Source organism: Macrobrachium rosenbergii, chromosome 55, assembly GCF_040412425.1.
Source record: "Macrobrachium rosenbergii isolate ZJJX-2024 chromosome 55, ASM4041242v1, whole genome shotgun sequence".
Classification (NCBI taxonomy): domain Eukaryota; kingdom Metazoa; phylum Arthropoda; class Malacostraca; order Decapoda; family Palaemonidae; genus Macrobrachium; species Macrobrachium rosenbergii.
The window spans coordinates 87,242,960-87,262,573 of NC_089795.1; the positions used below are offsets into that span (position 1 = coordinate 87,242,960).

General features: G+C 39.7%; 1 protein-coding gene across 5 annotated transcripts in view; it reads left to right on the forward strand.

The window, feature by feature from the left end:
* The window catches only part of LOC136835604 (uncharacterized), an 89,474-nt gene that overhangs the window by 60,746 nt on the left and 9,114 nt on the right, over positions 1 to 19,614 (forward strand). For 3 of the 5 annotated variants that reach the window (XM_067099338.1, XM_067099337.1, XM_067099339.1), the window contains exon 9: positions 109 to 4,732. In XM_067099338.1, coding sequence (XP_066955439.1) covers positions 109 to 2,025 — 1,917 coding nt within the window. In that variant the 3' untranslated portion in view covers positions 2,026 to 4,732. Of the gene's footprint in view, positions 1 to 108; positions 4,733 to 17,661; positions 17,875 to 19,614 lie in introns of those variants that run through there. The other 2 variants (XM_067099341.1, XM_067099340.1) reach the window with 1 other exon arrangement.

A 19,614-nucleotide genomic window follows, 5' to 3' on the forward strand; every position in this document is an offset into this window, starting at 1 on the left:
AGACTGCTAACCTTTAGTCCCTTTGATTTTAATGGCTCAATATGGATATATGCAAAAAAATTGGAGAATATTTTTAGCAATCAGTACAAGTCTTACCTTCTCTTCCAGTCTAGCCGAGCAATCCGAGCCTCTTCGCTGTCGACCCTGAAGACCTGGGTCGGCGGATTTGGAAGGAACGTAGCGTCTGGCCGCCCCTATGTACTGTCGGAGGAGATTTGCAATCTCCTTTATCCGAATGCTTGGATCTCTGCCGCAGTACCGAAGGACGTGGCCGCCCCACTCATTGCGTGGATCAGGTATGAGACGCAGACCCCCCAAGACGAAAATCTGTGCGAAGAGGTGGCGGAAGAAGTAGCGGCCATCAACATTGACGTTGAACCAATGAGCGTCGATGACCACCAGGTAGAAGGTAGGGTGGTAAGTGAGGCAGGTGAAGGTGGTAGAAGTAGGTCAATTTTATTCAGTTCACCATCTTCGTCCTCTTCATTTCAGGGATTCTCCAAGTCAGCTAACCTTGGGGACAGATCCCGGTCTGTTATCCCCAAGGTGAAATCTCTGAAAAAGAAGGACTTACCTAAGCGTTCCAGATCTCAAAGGTCTAATCCGCCAGCTCCCTCTAGGTTGTCACTGGCTCCCAAACCAGTGACGTCCTCAAGTAAGGCTACTCCCCCGTCTAAGGGGTCGAGGACCAGAGTTTCGAAGGCTAAGCCCCCACAGCCTAGCTTCGACTCTGAGGCTTTCGCCGACCTGCTGGTGCAGAAGATCAGTTCGAAGTTTGAAACTCTGGTATATGGTCCCTTTTCTCAGTTTGTCACAAGCTTAGAGACCTTAAGACAGTCAGTGTTGTCATTGGCACAGAGGATAAAGGCCCAGGAAAGCAGGCTCGCCGGATTCATCCAATCCAAAGCAGCACAACAGTCACATGGTGTCCCGGATACCTCCAGACTGCCCCCCTTTGATAAGAGGAACCCATGGCGGCTGGCCCTGCATGCTCCGCTGCATAATGGCACACTGACCATAGAGGGGTTGGGCACTCGTCGTCTGGAAGAACTAGAGTTCTTTCCAGCCAACCTAGTGCCTCCATATCCAGGCTTTGCCAGGTTAACTGAGGAATCCTGGATTAGATCCGATAAGGTCCCTAAGGAAACGGTCATCTTTCCTAGGGACCAAGCTCAATCCATCCTGATGCGCGCTCTCACTGACTGGGGGTGCGAGAACACTAACCTTACTCCCTTTGGAGGAAGTTTCCCTATGTTCTCTCTAGGTGACTCTATTCCGACCCCCTGCACTACCAAGATTGCAGAGCTGACCCATCAGGCTGTGATGGATGGCAAGCCCATACCTCAACTCCGGGAGACAGATCCTACTTCCCTTCTCTTCCCCGGAGATTCGGAATTTTGGTTGGGAGCTCCGGCGACGTTCACGGTGGGGAAACTCGATCCCGAGTGTGCCTCCACCCTGTTCGGCGAGCAACTTCCCAAGATTCCGGATGCTCTGCTGAAGAAGGAGTATGAGGCAAGATGCAGGTTGAGTCGCTCCATTCATTCCATCACCATCTCAGAGGTGACTGCACTAGTCTATGCTGACGAACCACTGTTTCAGGTCCTCACAAAGTCATTACTGGCATCCTTCCAATCGGACCTTTATGACTATGTGGTTGCGAGGCAGAACTGCCGGAAGCACATCTTCGCCAACGCCACCATCAGGCATGAGCCCAATAGACTCATAAAGAGCTCTATCTGGGGACCTAACCTCTTCCCAGAGGATGAGGTCAATAACGTCTTGGCAGAGGCAACCAGAGCGAACCAGAGCCTTCGCTCTCGCTGGGGTCTTCCTTTCAAAAGGAAGTCCTCTGAGACCTCCGGACCTCAACCTAAGGGAAGGAAGAGGTTCAGGAGATTCCAGGGCTATCAGAAGCCTCAGGCTCAGACTGTGCTTCAGGCGGTACCGGTCTGGCAGATCGGACAGCCTTCCACATCCGAGGCACAGCCTCAGCAGCAGTATGTACTAGTGCAGCAGGCTTAGCAAGTTTCGGCTCCGCCAGCCTTTGTGACGTCCCCAGCTTTCAACGCCTCGTTTGAAAACCAGGGGGCGTTTCGTGGATACAATAAGCATGCGAGGGGTAGTAGAGACAGAGCCGCCTACAGAGGTAGAGCAGCGTCCAGACCTCTCGCGTGGAAGAGGAGCCCGAGGAGGCAGAGGAAGTAAGACCTCTTCCAATTAATGAGCCTCCTCAGGTAGGCGGGAGATTGTATCTCTTACGGGACCATTGGACCTTCAGTCCATGGGCCCACAGTATTGTTGATTTCCTTTGGTAGATATATAAAACTCCAGAAACTGCATGCTGTGCTTTATTCCTATTCCTTTAGAATTTCGATATACACTGACTAACTTATTTACAGTTTTATAGTTATAGTAAACAAAAGATAAATACCATATGAGTAATGTTACAATAGATTGGATATTTACAGTAGAGTAGTTAAGTTGTTTTCAGATAACAGTATGTACACAAACAACTAAACAAGTAGTTAACATAAACATCCCCCTTTCTTTGGGTTTTGACTAAACAAATTGATACAACAAAAAATAAGGAACAAGTAGGATACATTGTAAACATTAAAATATAAAAACAATAAATTATTCGCCCTTCATTTTTTCGTGCAGACGAGCTGATCTTCTTGGCAATTTAGGCATGTCGCAAATAGGATGATAGCTTGTTTGTTCATCATTAACGCTGGATTCCCTCAATTTACTAGTTTCTTCCATGTCTGGTATTGCCGATGAATCCTGTGTAGTTGGACGGATATGAATTCTATTTCTTCTATAAATTCCTCCTTCCTTTCCTTCAATTATATAGGATCGGTTTCCTTGTGCATGGCTAATGAGCCCTTTTTCCCAACCCTTCTTGTCTGGGTTTTGATAATATACAGGTTGCCCCTCGTTTAATGGTATCATATCTCTTGCAGTTTTATCATAATATTTTTTTATGGATTCTCTTCGGGTTTCCCTTTTTTGAGAAACTGGATTGTCATTGTTCATAATTTCAGGAATTATTGACCGTAATTTACGTCCAAACGTCATCTGAGCTGGACTTAAGTTAGAGTCTTGACGTGGTGTATTTCTCAGCTCTAGTAATGCCAAATATTGATCTTTAACATCTGCATGCGTTGTCTTCATCATATTTTTTACTATTTTAACTGCTGCTTCAGCCTTCCCATTTCCTTGAGGATGTCCCGGAGATGACATCCTGTGCTCTATACCACACTCTTTAACAAAAACTTTAAACTGAAACGAGCTGAATTGTGGTCCTCCATCGGACACTAATTGGGTAGGAATCCCGTATCTAGCAAACATCTTCTTGATTATCGCTATCACATGATTTGAAGTTGTTGATGTTAGAAACTCTACTTTAGTGAATGAGGAATAATAATCAACAATGACTAGATAATTTCTTCCAACAATCTCAAACAAATCTAATCCAATTTTATTCCAGGGTCTGCCTCCGTCATCAACATCCATCAACGATTCCTTCTGGTTTCGAGGTTTATACTGCTGGCAAATGTCACATGAATTGACCATTTGCTTTATTTCTTTTGACATCCCTGGCCAGAATATTGCATCTCTTGCTCGTCGCATCATGCTATCGTAACCAAGATGAGCTACATGAAGTTTCGTTTTGATGGAATTTATTAGTTTACTAGGAATCAGTATATTAAGCATGAGTTCCCTTTAGAATGATGCCGTCTTGGTAACTCATGGAATCGCTAAAATCAAGTAAGGCTTTAATACTTCCGGAATTTTGTCTTTGCAATCAGGCCATCCTTCCTTGATTACAGACAATAATTCTTGCAGCTTTTCGTCGTTTTTCCTTGGACATTGCTCAAATTTAACTCTTGATTTCACTATGGAAGATCGCGTTTCCGATTATGCAAGCAGTCCGTTCATTGTGGTGTCATAAATTCATTTGTGTAAGGTTAATTGGTAGGTTATGTCGAAAAATGTTTATTTTGCTCAGAACTGTCGCTGCAAATTACAACTTGAACGAATACTGTAAAGCTTACTACTGCATTTAAGTATCAGTGATGTCAGAATCGTAGAATGTGATTGAAAGTTATAGGAGGTCAGGCAAAAAACCAACACACTAAGGCTGAAGCTCCTCCCCTTTCTAAAGTTGCCAGATGTCGCATTATTGAGGAATATATGTCCGAAGATTTAAAGAAACTGTATCTTCACTTTTCTTGCCGAATGTACATGATATTCGGGCGATAGCTACCTCAGCTATTTATTTTCACAATATGAATTTTGATGGCCTTAAAAAGTATACGGGCTGGAAATAACCAACAGTATTTAAACGCCACTATCTTAAGTCCCTAGAGGCTCTTAAATATTCCACTGTAGCTGCAGGGAGTATTGTTCCTCCTGGTCCAGCTCAAGACTAGTATATATAACTCTTGCTTGTCCTTATTGTAATGTAATTCTTGATTAAATTACCTATTGGTATATTCTCTCGCCTACCTGCCTCGCTTGCATGCCCTGCTTTCTAGCCTTTTAGGTCAGGTCTGCTTCACAGCCTGACTCCTGCCTGTAACATTGATATCCTGTATTTAAGACATAATCTGTTTAGCATTAAGTATCTTGGTGTTGGTCATTTGGTATTTCTAGACTATGTGCCATATAGTTTTTAATTATATTTTGAACTTTATATTTGGAGTTATTAAAACACAGTATTGTTCTCTTAGTTTTATTTAGCTCCATTAAGGTAAACTCTAGATGATACTACCAAGCTATTGTATGGCTGATTCTCTGTTACTATTTCACTGGGTGACACAGGTCGAGCCCAGAAAAGGGATTTTGACAATGGAAAAATCTATTTCTGGGGGAAGACCTGTGTCACCCAGTGACCCATCCCTATAGGCTACTTCCTTTCCCACCCGGATAGCATACCAAGCTTGGAGGGTGCTAATTTTGGGATAAAGGTAGTAGGTAGAACGGCTCTCCCATGATGGGGGCTTTGAGAACAGAGAGATCTGTTGGGCAAAGCATCTGTGATAGTGGCTACCACTCGCCCCTTAGTGCATACCGACACCATTGTGGTGATTGATCCAGGGGTAGTAACCCTGGCATTATGGATAGCTTTTTCTCTGGTATATTTAGCAATATTTATACCTAGAAATGTGTGCTATTGGAACCATTTCACTGGGTGACTCAGGTCTTCCCCCAGAAATAGATTTTTCCGTTGTCAAAATCCCTTTTTTAAGCATTCCCACTGCTTGATGAGCCTTTTTTCATCTTTCCATAAATTCTATGCTCAGAGAACCATCCTTATCTAAATAAGTACCTAAATATTTAAACATATCCACTTGCTTTACAACAGTGCCTCCAATTAGACAATCCAAGGGTTGTTTGGCTAACTACATGAACACTGCACCACAGTGTTGCATTCGCGGTAAGCATCTAACTTAATGGCATGCCCACACCCGAAAAGGTCAGCTATGCTGAGGCCAATTGCATGCCGGCATGCTTCCCAGCCATTTCACTGTCAAGGAGTTAATCTGCCTGAGAAGCAAACACCCTCCTGTTCCCAGGGGCACTGATCTGTGTGGGTAGAGGGTGATCACTCATTCACTAGCTATATACAATGTATAAAGCCACGTTCACCAAAATTTCAAAGGATTAATTAAGAATTGATGCTGCTATGTTTAGCAAAAACTCATATGTATTGTAAGAGCAGTTTTTTGTGGAATGTCAGATTGTCAAAAACTGTGAACCCTTCACAGCACTTGGAGTGCATTTAAAAAAAAAAAAAATTACATACTAGGTTAATCTCTCTCTCTCTCTCTCTCTCTCTCTCTCTCTCTCTCTCTCTCTCTCTCTCTCTCTCTCTCTCTCTCTCTCTCTCTCTCTCTCTCCTTGACTGCCCCAGTATCATTTTGTGGCAGATTTTTTACTGGGCAGTGCATCCCTCGCATTAACAGTACTTAACTTCGTTGTCATAAATCAAAAATTAAACTATATTTCTTTTATTTAAATATAAAAATGAAATTATGTAGGAAGGCAAAAAGAATTGTTCCATAACTCAAGCTTGGCCATCTTCCTGTCACTTTGGGTATTTATCGGTGCTAGAATTTAGATGAAATGGTTTGTATGACCAAAAATCATGTAAGCCCTGAGTCACCCCCAAAAGTTTCCCCTCAAAAACAGTTAGGTGGTCAGAAGGGACAACTCCCTACAAAGGAACAACAACAACAGCAAGGACATCCTTTTCGCAGGGTCCAAAGACACTCCTACAGGGGAAAAGGAAAAGCAACACCTGGAATGCCTATCAAGGGCAAAGGCAGAGGAAGAGGTGGATCCCGATAGGAATTGTATGGTCAGGGGTCAGGTTCGACAACACCACAAGCAATGGAGGTCTTCCCCTTTGGGACACAGTACTATTTTCAAGGGGCTGGGGTGGAAATGGTCTCATTCCCCCCACTCCTTTAAAGGGGTTCCTCCAAAACCAGACCCCTCTCTGGAAGGTTACGTGCAGAAGGCCCTGTTAAAGGGAGCCATAGAGAAACATGCATATATTCGCCATCAAGCACCTCTGTTCAGTGTCCCCAAAAAGGATTCCTCCGAATGAAGAGTGATCCCCGACCTATCAACATTGAACAAGCACATTGCCAAAAGTTTTGGACATGGAAAGACATTCAGATTCAAAGTCATGCCCTTTGGCTAAACATTGCTCCAAGAATTTTTACAAAATTACCAACAGCAGTTGTTCGAGCACTCAGCCAAGAAGTGGTATAACTCATAGCCTACCTAGATGAATGGTTAATCTGGGGGCCCACAAGAAAAGAGTGTTTAAGAAACCTAAGAGCAGTGGTCAACAGATCCCAATCAAAAGGCTTGCTAATAAATTGGAAAAAATCCTGCCTTACGCCCACCAGACGTTTTCAGTGACTGGGACTGTGTTGGGATACTCTTCACAGCCAGTTGTCTCTCCCCATCAATACTCAAAACAGCATAAGGAAAGACCTCAAAATGTTCCTCTCAAAGCCCAGAGTTTGCAGACAACAATTAGAATATATGGTAGGCCTGCTGCAGTTAGCATAAGTAATAGATCTAGTATGCAGATTGCAACTAAAAAATGTGAACAAATTCTGGCTATCACATGCAAGAAAAAGATGCGAGACAACCTCATCAAAAGAATAAAACGGCCTTGGACCCGGAAGGGGCCTCTGGTGAAACAGGTCACCTGACTCCTCCATCTGTACGAGTGACAATACATACAGGTGCCTCATTGACAGGTTGGGGAGGACAATGGGATGATCATCAGGTGGCAGGGAGGTGGTCAGCTACTCTGAGGAATTGTCATATCAATTTCCTGAGGCTGATGGCTGTCTTTTTGTCTCTTAAAAAACTCAAACCTCAAACACATTTTGTTGTTCTAGACAACATGACTGCAAAAGAGATGGGACATTTTGCTGACCATCCTCCAGATGGTGCAAGGAAAAGTGGCACTTGTCTGCAATTCACCTCACAGGGTCTTTCAGTGTAATAGCACCCTCTACAGACAGTGGTGGATGTTGGACAACCACTCTTTTCAAACAATTGCCAGCATGCTTCCACAACCAGAAGGGAACCTGTTTGCCATGTACGAGAATCACAAACTTCCAGTGTAGTGTCTCCAAACTTGGACAGTCAAGCAAAAGCAAGAGATGCCTTCCTACACAACTGGAAAAAATGAAAGTTAATATACCTTTTCCCTCCATTGTCCCAGATTTTGAAGGTTCTGAGCAAGCTTCTAACCTTCAAAGGAACTGCTTACTTAATAGCCCCAAATGGCCAAACAGACATTGGTTCCTATCACTTCAACAACAGGCGAAGAGAACAATTCCACTACTGTCCGCTGTTCTATCCCAGGCACTAGGAGGGAAGTCGTCTATGCATCCTCCTTTCTGGGCTGAGACCTTCGTGTGAATTTTTAAAATATTGTCTGCCGTGAAAATTACTCACCTCTTATTGCTGGGTACCTAGTGCAAAAACTAAAGACATCATCTATTCAACAATACCAGTCCGTATGGAAGAGATGGTTAGATTATACCCAATGCTGAAAGCCCAGTTGAGATCTCTGTGGAAACACTTAAAATTTCTCATATGCCTTTTTCAAGACAAACTCCTTGCTGTTACAACAATCATGATGTATAAGGCAGCATTAATGGAACCCTTGCTCTATGGATTTGGTATTGACTCTAGTGTAGAAATTGTCACTTCCTTTCTCCAGTCTTTTGCACTACAAAGACCTGCTCCCAAAAGGCTTCCAATTACTTGGTCCCTGAATAAAGTGCTTAGACTTCTGTCAACCCCTCATTTCAGCAGATCCAATAAAACCACAACTCACATGCTGTAAAAGGCAATCTTCTTGATTGCAGTAGCATCAGGAGCTCGTATTGGTGAACTGGGCCCTCTTAGACGGGGTCAATACATCACGCAAACAGTGGACCATCAATTAATATTGTCCCCTGGCTCATTATTCCTGGCCAAGACCTGTAAGAAGGAAATCTCGTATTTTGATAAGAAAACTCTATTTAGGAGACAAAACATTATACCCAGTTCAAGCACTCAAGGTTTACCTAGAGGTCAGAGCAAATATCCCAGAAGGTCCGATTTTCCTACACAAACCACACTCGCTACAATGGCTGAGAATAATTTTAGTGTCTGTCATTAAAAAGGCAAATCCACACCCCTTTCCTAGGTCACATGATATTAGGAAAGTAAATACGTCGTTGGCCTTCTTCAGAAATGTCTCTTTCGAAGAAGTCTCTGAATGTACAGGGTTGTCATCAGAGACAGTATGTATTCTTAAAACATCATTAGTCCTAACCCCAAAGGTGCTACAGCAGAAAACCAGGGGTCTTCCTGGCTGGTGGGTATGCTAACTATCACTGGGGGAAGGTGCAACAATACTGCAACCAAACCCAGCATGCTTAAGTTAGTCACTGTAGAACTATATCCTCAAACATAAGTTTGTGTTTAGTTTCTTGTTCTTTGTTACCAAAACCTACGGGGTATTTTGAAATAAAGAATGGGGCTTGAGCCTTGTGGCTTGACCTGGGACCAGAAATTTTTTTTCTTTGGGTTGTTGGGATTAAAATTTGAGAGGTTAAGCCATTTCGTCACTTGTCAATTTCTTTTTAAAGCTCTTTGAAGACGAAACAAGCTACTACACTATCAAAAAACAGGTTTTGAAGTTGGAAAAACCTGATGGGATTTGGGCGAGGGATCATCCTGCACTGACCAACAGAAAGTAATGGCTTCTTTGGTCTCTTGCCAGTCTGTTTCGACAATATGGTGGACTGCACACGTGCATAATCACTTCCTCTTTTAGCAGGTTTGACGAAGGAAATAACCTGGGTACAGTTTCAATGTAAGATAAGGGAAAGACCCCTCTTATCTTTGAGTCCGTTACATACTCCGTCACATGTTATAGTGTTTATCGTTATGACCCAATACCTGGCCAAGAGACCGATTATAAGAGAATTCTTTGATATTAGTTTGGTCACCATGAAGCTCTGACAGACCCATGGAAGGTAGCTCCTTGAGGACTCAGCAGCAACTACCAAAAATAGGTTTTTCCCACGTCAAAACCTGTTTTTTAAAAGATTTCTTGTATTAAAGACCAATATGATACATAATGAACTGTCGCTATGATTCTCAGGACCACCTAACGTAAAACTTTTGTAGTTTGATCTACAGTCCTCGGAATCAAAATGACCTAATAAGCAATTATTTGCATCAAGAAAAGAGTAAAACTTTTGGCACTTTATGCATATGAAAGCGCGCTTTACATTTGAACCTGCCGTGTCATTTCTTGCCTTTTGCAGAACAAAGACATTGTGTTTTTGATCACCTCAGCTATCATAATTGGTACAGAACATTTTATTTACTCTTGTCAGTTTTACATAGACACATATGGAGGAGATTTGAATAGATTGTTTGCATGCCTGCAAAGAAATTTAGATGTTTTGCACTGCACCTTTGATTGCACATTTCATAGAAGCACATTCAGTGTTTTTATGAACGACATAGTCCTCAAAGCATTTGGTTCACTGTTCTGCATTGTTCTTGGTATAGTTTGTATGTTCAGTGTGTTTACATATACCTTTATTAGGAAATACCTTGGATTGCAATGCATGTCTTGGTATAGTTTGTATGTTCAGTACATCAGTTTCTTTCATTATTTTTGTTTATCAATTTATATATATATATATATATATATATATATATATATATATATATATATATATATATATATATATATATATATATATATATATATATATATATACACACATACATACTACTGTATACAGTATACTGCTATATTTACATATATATATATATATATATATATATATATATATGTGTGTATGTATATGTATATGTATATATGTATACAGTGTGTATGTATGTATGTAGGGTATATGTATATCTATATGTACTGTAACTTAGTTTAGGGAAATTTCTATCCAATTTTCTTATAAAAATCTTGTATTTTTCTGGAATGATGATCATTATTATAGAGATGTTTAAATATGTACAGTTATATTTATTCATGATATGAAGGTCAGTTACAAGTTAAGCAGGATCTTTTACTCAGACTTAGAATAAAAGTATCTATAGGCAACTTTATTCAACTTTTTACGGTTATGTAATGATGAGTTAGTAATCAGCAGTCTTCAGAGCTTTTGGGATAGTGAGGTGACATGCTTATATAAAAGCTAAAGCCTTTTTCACATAGGGGTATTTGATAATAAGTGTGAATTGCTCTGATGGTGTCATCATCATCACGCATCTCTTCTGTATCCTTGGGTCGAAAAATCATGGCTGCAATCAAATAATGACGGAAGGCATTCTGCAGAATTCTAGAAATGTTCAGAATGTCCTAAATGATATGGATGCTTAGAAAAACATATAGAAGAATGATTTAATCACCAGTGTTATTGAGCGAAAAGTTACGAGTTATTCTCAAATGCGCCTCGTTCAACAAGTTTAAACTTGAGAATTGCATGTTTCATGATGTTAGCATACAGCGAGGATTTCCTTTAAAAAGTTTTATGTCCCATGTGCAAGCTGTGGTTGAAATGTCTCCATTCAGTGAATATATCTTCATTGAAAAGATGAGATGATTCTGAAGTCTTTTTGCATTAAGTTCATTTTTGTTCTGTTGTCAGCACTGAGAATTTACAAGAATTAGTTCATGCTGGTGATTATCCATCAACCTTAATCATAGGTTGGAGAGTATGGTTTCACTTACACTTTATTTGAGTGTTTTATCAACCCTCCTGCCCCTGATAGGGACATTATCTGCTTAGAGACGATTTTACTAATTAGCTCCATTTACTAAATATTGTAAACAATCAAAATTTTTTTATAATCTATGGTTAAGAACCATTTCCTAAAAGAATGACAAAATTCTATAATTTTGCTATTATAAGTTTCTTGCACAAGAAATTAAATTTTCACTGCACAAACTTTGTAAAGCTGTATCATGGTCGACTGGTATGGTCGCTAGGGTCGTGACATGCTGCTCAGATGTTGCGAGTTCGCGCCTCCCCCAAGACGATGAAAAAAGTGCTGCCTCTGTATGATGATCAGTTACTGCTGCAGCATGGGATCAGTGGTTGGGGGTTGAAACCAACATTCTTTGGAAGCTTGAATTTCAAGTCAATGGCCCCTGTGTGTGCTTGGTCCATGTGAATAGGTTTCATCTATTGAGATAATAATAATAATTATAATAATAATAATTTTTCATAACAAAAATAGGACCACTCTTGAGGTTGATTTTACCCCATCTTCGAATTTGTCACACTCATTTAACCCAAGGATATTTAATGAATTGTTCACAAGACCTAATCCCCATATGCAGAGAATGCAGGTCGACACTAACATTTAAACAATGTATGAGAATGTCTTAATGCCAACCAACAGTGGGAGTCACATTTTGTCAGTATTTTTCTTATTTTTAGTGTATCAAGTTGGTAGATTTTTAGAGCTGCAATATATATAATAAAACTGTATTTTATTAATAAGAACAAGCCATTCAAGGCAGCCAACCCAGCCCCGTGATATTAAACAAATTAGCTCAGTGGTTTGGTGAAACTACTTAATACTACTGTAATGATAAAGGCATACTTTGTCAGCCCTATGAGAGTCAAGGGTTTTGACTCAGTTGTCTGGTTAAACTACTCAATAATCTTCTTAGCTTAATCCCTAGCTGAGGTTCACTGCTTTTTTATTATCTCCAGTACTTCTTCCAGTCTTCATGGATAATTTCTTGTTCTTGGGATACATTTTCAATCCCCAGTCCCTGCCAGGAGTCATTTTAATGAGATTTCCAACTCCTCTCTGGGAAGGACAACAAGCTAACCTTTTCGCTGTTAAACTGTACTAACCCAGATCTTGAGTTTGGTTATAGGTTGACAGCATAGGTTCATCCCACAGTGCCAGTTCTGCTTACCAAAAGTGGCCATCAGTGGGATTTTCAGGCAATGTTTGTTTTCCATTTTTTTCATATGAGCTTTCATGGATAATTCTGTTACAGGACCATGTACCCTTGCAACCTCTAATACTTCACTGACAAGGACAGTAAACCATAGCATGAATACTGTAATGGCAAAGGAATTGTTAGCCCCTCTGTAAAGGTTCCTTGAAAACAACAGACAAAACGGAAGTATGAGCAAGTTTACCCCTAGCATGAATGCTTGAGACCTGTATAACAGCTTAAACTAAGAAGAATAAATTAGGTATTCCCAGGATTCTTTGTCCCATCGACATTTTTGGAGCTTAAATAACCTTGTGAAAAAGATTCCTTTGCTACTTAGGACATAGTTCCTTACATCACAAGAAAGACAAAGGAGGTCTGGTAAGTCTTGTCAGAGTACCTTGTTGGTATTAACCATAAAGTGCTGCAGGCTATTAAGTTGATTCAGCAGTTGATGGATGAATATGGCCATGACCATTGTTTTTCCATTGGACACCTATAACTTGTAATTTCTAAAATGTAGAGGAAAATTACTTAATTTTAGCCTTTGAGTTTACCTGTGACCTGGAACAAGAGGCCAGGGTAAGACTTATGTTAGTTAATCCCTAACCCTCAAAATACCTACCTACCAAGTTTCATCATTCAGAGAAAAAGGAAGAAAACAGGTTCTGACTTAGGAAAAACCTATTTTTGGTAGTTGCTGTTGAGTCCTCAAAACCCTCCCACTTCCCTGACGAAAACGCATGGGATTTGGGCAAAGGGATCAACCTGCATTGACCAGCAGAGCGTAATGACTCCTTGGTCTTTTAACGGCCTGCTTGTAAACAAGAGGGTGGATGCGCATGCACAATAGTCACTTCTCTTTCTTGCAGGGTTCTTTTGACGTTGGAAAAACTGGGTTCAGCTTTGCTGAGGATAAGGGAAAGTGCCCTTTTAGCTTTGAGTCCATTATATAGTCCATCATGTGTTATAATGTTAATCATTACGACACAATACCTGGTCAAAAGACCAACTAGAAGAGAATTCTTTGATATTAGTTTGGTCACCGTGGAGCTCTGGTAGACCATGGAAGGTAACTCCTTGAGGACGAAACAGCGACTACCCTACAAAAAATATTCTAATAATTATAAGGATGCTGTATGTAAGCATCTGTATGGCTGTATGTTCATTAAAATTTATACTAAAGTGTAAATATAAAATATGATAGTCATAACGATGTACCTTTTTCTTGAGTGAGGCACCCAAAGTTGCACAGGAACCAAAAATATGTTGCCTTTTACAGTTTTTTCTTTTAGTAACCTTTTGCTTCAACAAAGCCTATCCTAGTACTGTAACATGCTAAAGCCCAAACATATCAGTTGTATTTGTGGAAGAAAAAGATTATAATGTCCCAGGTAGGTTTGTCAATGTACCTATCATCCCTTAGATCACCATTAGTTATCTGAATCATAAAAAACTTGAGATGCCAATTCTCTGTTAGGTTGAGAAGTACCTTAAGAGACAAGAGAACAAAAATGTATATGAGAGGTTTAATAACAGAAGCACGTGAGATTTTCACTGCAGAGAAAAACAAATCTCCAAAGCATTAGGACACTCATATGAATTATGTAGCCTGCAGAAAATGAAAAGGAAGACCTTACAAAAGAAGGAATGCAATCTTATGCTTGATGTGCTGGGACAGAATCAAGTCATCCATAGGATTCAAAATGCATGGGATGCAAAAACCTTTTGGGTAATGTGGCTCACAGCAAAAATGACCAGCCAAAGCCAGAAAGAGAAAAAATTTCTTAATGCCATGGTGATTTAAGGAGATATCAACCTTGGAATATCTCTCCCAGGAAAGAAGGCAGTGAAACAAACTAATTGACCAAACTTGATATGGCAAGGTTCAACTCTTGCAATGAAAAACTGGGGACAACACTGTTGGGTGGACTTTTTGATGCCTGAAGTAATCTGTAGTATCTTAATCCAGAAAGAAATTAAATGAAAGGCTGAGTGCTTCTAGGGTCCGCTGGAATTGAAGGTTTGATGAAAAGTTCCTCAAACTGAAACTGATGCAAGAAATCATTGAACTCATTAAGGTTGAGACTGAGCTGGCCCAAAAATCTGAGCCAGGTGTACCAGCTGCCAAGAAAAAGAAGTCTAAAATAAAACTGATGAGGCTCTCAACAGAATGCCATACCTGCGTATCTTCTGAATGGGACTTGTCAGAATGTAGTGTAGAGCTGCTGCCTCTTGAAGAAAGTCTAAAAGCAGGAAGGGCTATGTGGATTAAATTTAAGGGGAGCTCGGAGTCTTACAGTCCAGCTGGAGGGGAGCACGTATCTTCTTAAACCTTGTTAGCTTTCTCTTGATGAATGTTGGCAGCAAGCCTGACACTAAAGGATATAAACTACAGCAGAGCATCTTTGATCCAAAAGTTGGATGTCACATTTCTTGTCTTGATGAACCAGTAACCGTAGAAGCTGCACACAACCTAGATTTTGGCATCTGAAAACAGAAAAATCTTGGCAGAGGAGGGCTGAAGAATTTTACTTTTCAACTCCAAATGCCTTGGCATTATCAAAGACCCCCACAGAGGCTGTAGTATAATCCAGATTTGTTAGACTGCCAAGGAGATAGCGAGACAAGGCTAGATATTAAGGGATTGGAAGGTTTAAGAGTAATTGCAATGTCCAGGCTACAAGATCTGTATTATTCCTGGTGCTAGAACTCATATGAAAACCTGCTGGGTGGTGACCATTAATTTAAATCTGTACACCTTTCCCACCCACATTACATGAAGAAACTTGGAGGAATTTGAATCCATTACAGTATTATGGATATACTCTATGTATCTGTAGGGACTACCAGTGTTATAAAATCCTCATTTTTGCTTGGTTTGATGGACCAAAAATACAGAGGGCTTAGATGAGTGATGGGACACCAACCTCCAGTTGATTTATGAGCAGTAAAGTTGTGGCTGAAAAATCTCTTCCTATATTGCTCTTTTGTCAGTCACATAACTCGTCTCCTTGCCTAGCTTTTGAACCTTGCCTATGTCACCTCATATGGACAAGGTTCTGCTTCCAATTTCTCCCATGAATATTTCAAATGGGATTACACTAAAGTACTTTTAGATAATAGGGAAGAAGGCTCATCACCACATTCCTTTGAAAGGTAATCTAATAGCACATTTATTCTGTTTTTAGCAGACTGCTCTGTTAGGCTGTGATAGTGGTGGTACATCAACAAAAGAGATCTTTAGTAGATCTTAATTTTCCTCACTCATAAAAACAAGAGCTAGGTATTTGGTGAGGCTTCCTGTTCCCAGCTGGTGAATGAAACTGCCCAGAATACCTTCTAGTAGAAGTATCACTTGTGCCTATCACTGCGGGCCCCTGTTGATGCCAAGTCTACCTTACCGACTAGACCACCAAAAGCCAACTCTTTAAGAAGTTGAGGTCCACAAAACTTGCCAGGTTTAAGTCTCTCCCATCTTCCCATCCACAGACAAGAATAAATCAGAAAACTTGTTCTTGCTATATCTTCTCTCTTAAAGGCGTGTTGGCCTAGAGTTCAGTAATAGTCCTCAAGACCTCAGTAGAGGACTTGCCCTGGAATGAAACTATCCTCTCAGGCCTTGAAAAGATTCTCAAGTTGTTGTGCCCATTCCTGCCAGTTAGGACCTGCTGGAAATTTTGCAGGTGTACTTCCTTGTATCTGAGTCTGCCAGAGAAAAACAATTATGGCTGGTAGAGGAAAAGACCTCTGTGCAATTGGCAAGCTTGGGAGTGCAATCTGTATATTGTAAAAATCTTCTCAAACTCCAGTCTGTATGGGTAAGAACTAAAATATTAATTGTGATATGTCATAGTGTCTACTTGACCGTATGCCTGCAACTGTCTCCCTGATGTCAACTAAACATGTAATGATGGTTTCAGCAAAGGTTAGTAAAAAATAAAGTAGCTTCCTCTGATTTCATTGTTATCCTATGGTTATGTGCTACGGCTATTTTACCCATTAGTTGAAGCTTTTCCTTTCAAATTTAACCATGCCATAGTTCCAATGTAGAATTTCATTAAAATTAGTCTCATTTACTTCTGAGTCAAATCACATCCTCTTGAATGTGATGGAGGTGACAGAAATTCCTGGATCAGTGAAAGGCTGCCTACCTGAGGAGTAAAAGTTTCTCTGCAAGGAATCCAATCCCTCTCATCCACCTCTTGAAATAATGCATCAGCCTAGATAGACGAGCATCAAATAGAATATTGTCTAAAAAGAATCAGATTAGAGGGTTACTAAAGCCATTTCAAGGAGTACAGTACTGTTCCAAAGCAGTAGAAAGTCTGTAACGGATCTGAATATTTATATCAGATAGTTTCATACTATTACAAGAACTTGATCAAAGTACTGCATACTGATATAAAGTTAAAATTCTCATTGTCAGTAAATGCCACATAGGATAGCTGTAAATTAAAGTATACAGTAAAAATATATATAAATCAAAATCTCTTATTAAATGTACCACACAATACATTAACATTTCTTAATTGGCATAGCAATTATAACAAAACTTATTTTATAGCCAGTTAATAACCGTAGATGCTGAATGGCAACACATGCTTGTCCTTTCAAAACACATCCCTTTTCGCATAAGAACATAGGAGGCAGTTATCAACCCACAGAATTGTTTTTCGAATTCTGAGTGAGATTTAATCATTTCCTTTATCAAGAAAAAATATGAATTATGAATTCACATATATACGAGTATATATATTTTTAGAGCTAAAAATTTCTCCTTACAAAGTTGACATGATTTGATATTTGTAATACCTGTATCCTTCTGTGCAAGTAGCTGTAGTTCACCTGCTTATGTGCACATTCATATTCAACCTAAATTTAAATATGGTCTCTCTATCCCAAACTGAAAACCAGTATTTTCCCCCATGTTTGGTTGTCAAAAATTTCATGGATTTATGTAATGTTTAAAGTCTGTGTTCCCATGAACTTTTTATACAGTAATTTTGTGTTTGTCATTTTATTGTACGTATAGGTTTTGAGCCAATCTTTTTTCTTAAATAATAATTGTTGGTTCATATATTATTCCAGAATTACTATAACTTGATATCTATAACTGCAAATTATTTTTACAGGGGTAGAGCAGACAATGGTGGGATGGGTTTCATATGCGGCCAGTACCTCCAACCTCCAACTAGTGGGAGTGGCATGGGGTCCGCAAGTGGATGTAGTTCCGATAGATTAGGGGTTGGTGGCCATGAGTTCTCTGATGGGGCAGATAGTCACGCATTCACAGAAGAAAACGACTTAGAGAGACCTGATCCTGGAGAGACAGCAGATTCAGAGAGGTAGGAGCAGGGGTCCTTTAATCAAGAGATAAATCTTACATTATGGCAAAGTGGGAAATTATTGTGCCACAGATTTATCCAAAACAAAGCCAACCAGATTTCTGTACTTTGAACAACTTTGGGAATGGAATTTAAAGGAGTTTTTTATTCATCTAATTTGAAATACAGGGGGACTTACATTGTGCACAGTAGTTCTTTCTGTGAATCCACAAGCGCTTATTCATATTACCTATCTGTATACGTATACGTAGTAAGCACTATACTGAAAAATCTGTTTGAAGTTTTGTATGTGAGGATTTAATTTTTATAAAGGAATATTGTTGTATTTATCTGTTATAGTTAACCTTCTGACTGCTGAATGCAAAATTGATTGTTTATTAATTGACAATTAAACCAACATAAGAATTTCATACCATGATTAGGTGAGGTAGAAAATAATCACAGGTAGTAAACTGCATTGGCACTATGGATTTTTAGGATAGACTGGAAAATTTGGTTAATGTAGTGTGGCTCTGTAATCATGTTCTTTCCCTTTCAAGTCACTAAACATTTCAGGCACTGTTTATTTGCTTTTCTAACATATCTCTATTCAGTTTTTGTTTTGTTTTTTCAAGTTCTTCTATGCTTTATGTCAGTTCTGTCAAAAGACATGATTCCCAGTCTCCAACAGACTAAGGTACAAAGATTCTCTGTGTTTGATTAAAGACTCTGATGTGAGAATGGACATGTTGACCACTAATACTGGTTCATTTCTTGACATGTAATATGGCTGTCTTCCAACATACATTTTATTTAAATATTCACAGCCTCACTTCAACCTCTCCTCTGGTGAACACTTGTTAATCCCTTCTTAATCCTTGTCTTTCAGAAATTTAGTTGCCAATTGGTGAATTCACTTTTCCTTTTGGATCTCCCATGCTAATTTCCTTCCTTATCATTCAGATGATATGCATCTGAATGTGATTGGACAAGTAGGAAGACCCTTGGATCTTGAACATCAAAATGTTTGTGTAATGTTTTTAGAAATATACTTTCCCACCATTACAACTTTCAGGTCTCTTCTGCCACCCCTCTAACTCTCACAACCTCCCTTAATTTTTCTTTTTTTAATACAGTACATGTCTTTCAGCTATTAATATGTGCAGCCTTTGCACCCCAAAACATTTAATTCCTCAATGTTATATTCAACATTGATTGGTCACATACATGTGGAGTCAATCTGGAAAGCACTTACTTTGTGATCTCACCAGTATGGAATGTACTGCCAGTTACCCTGCACAAATTACAAATGGTTCAGGTAATATTCTGAGCATTTTTATTTTGGCTTCTGTTTTGAGAACTATTCTTTCTACATTCCATATTCTCTTAGGCACATCTGACCAAGGGCCAGTGGCAATCTTTATTCCTTTTACTCCTGTCTCAACAATGTCTTTCACTACTTGCAGCTGTTGACAGCTTGACTGGACTTGGTATAATAACCTCCATACTTTTAATCTTAATTTTTCATAGCTGGATCATGTTTTCCATTAACAAGACCTTAGCCTTGTGAAAATCAGTACCACTTAAGGAATAGAAGCACACAAGTGTCTTCACTTATGACCCATGACCCCTTTTGGTCTATCCAGGCTTGAGGAGAATCATACTGAGCCTAACAGAAATGATCTATTGTTGAATTATATTTGTTGCCATCAAAGCAATACATGACTTTTGCTGAGGTAAACCATATAGGGCCACAAAATC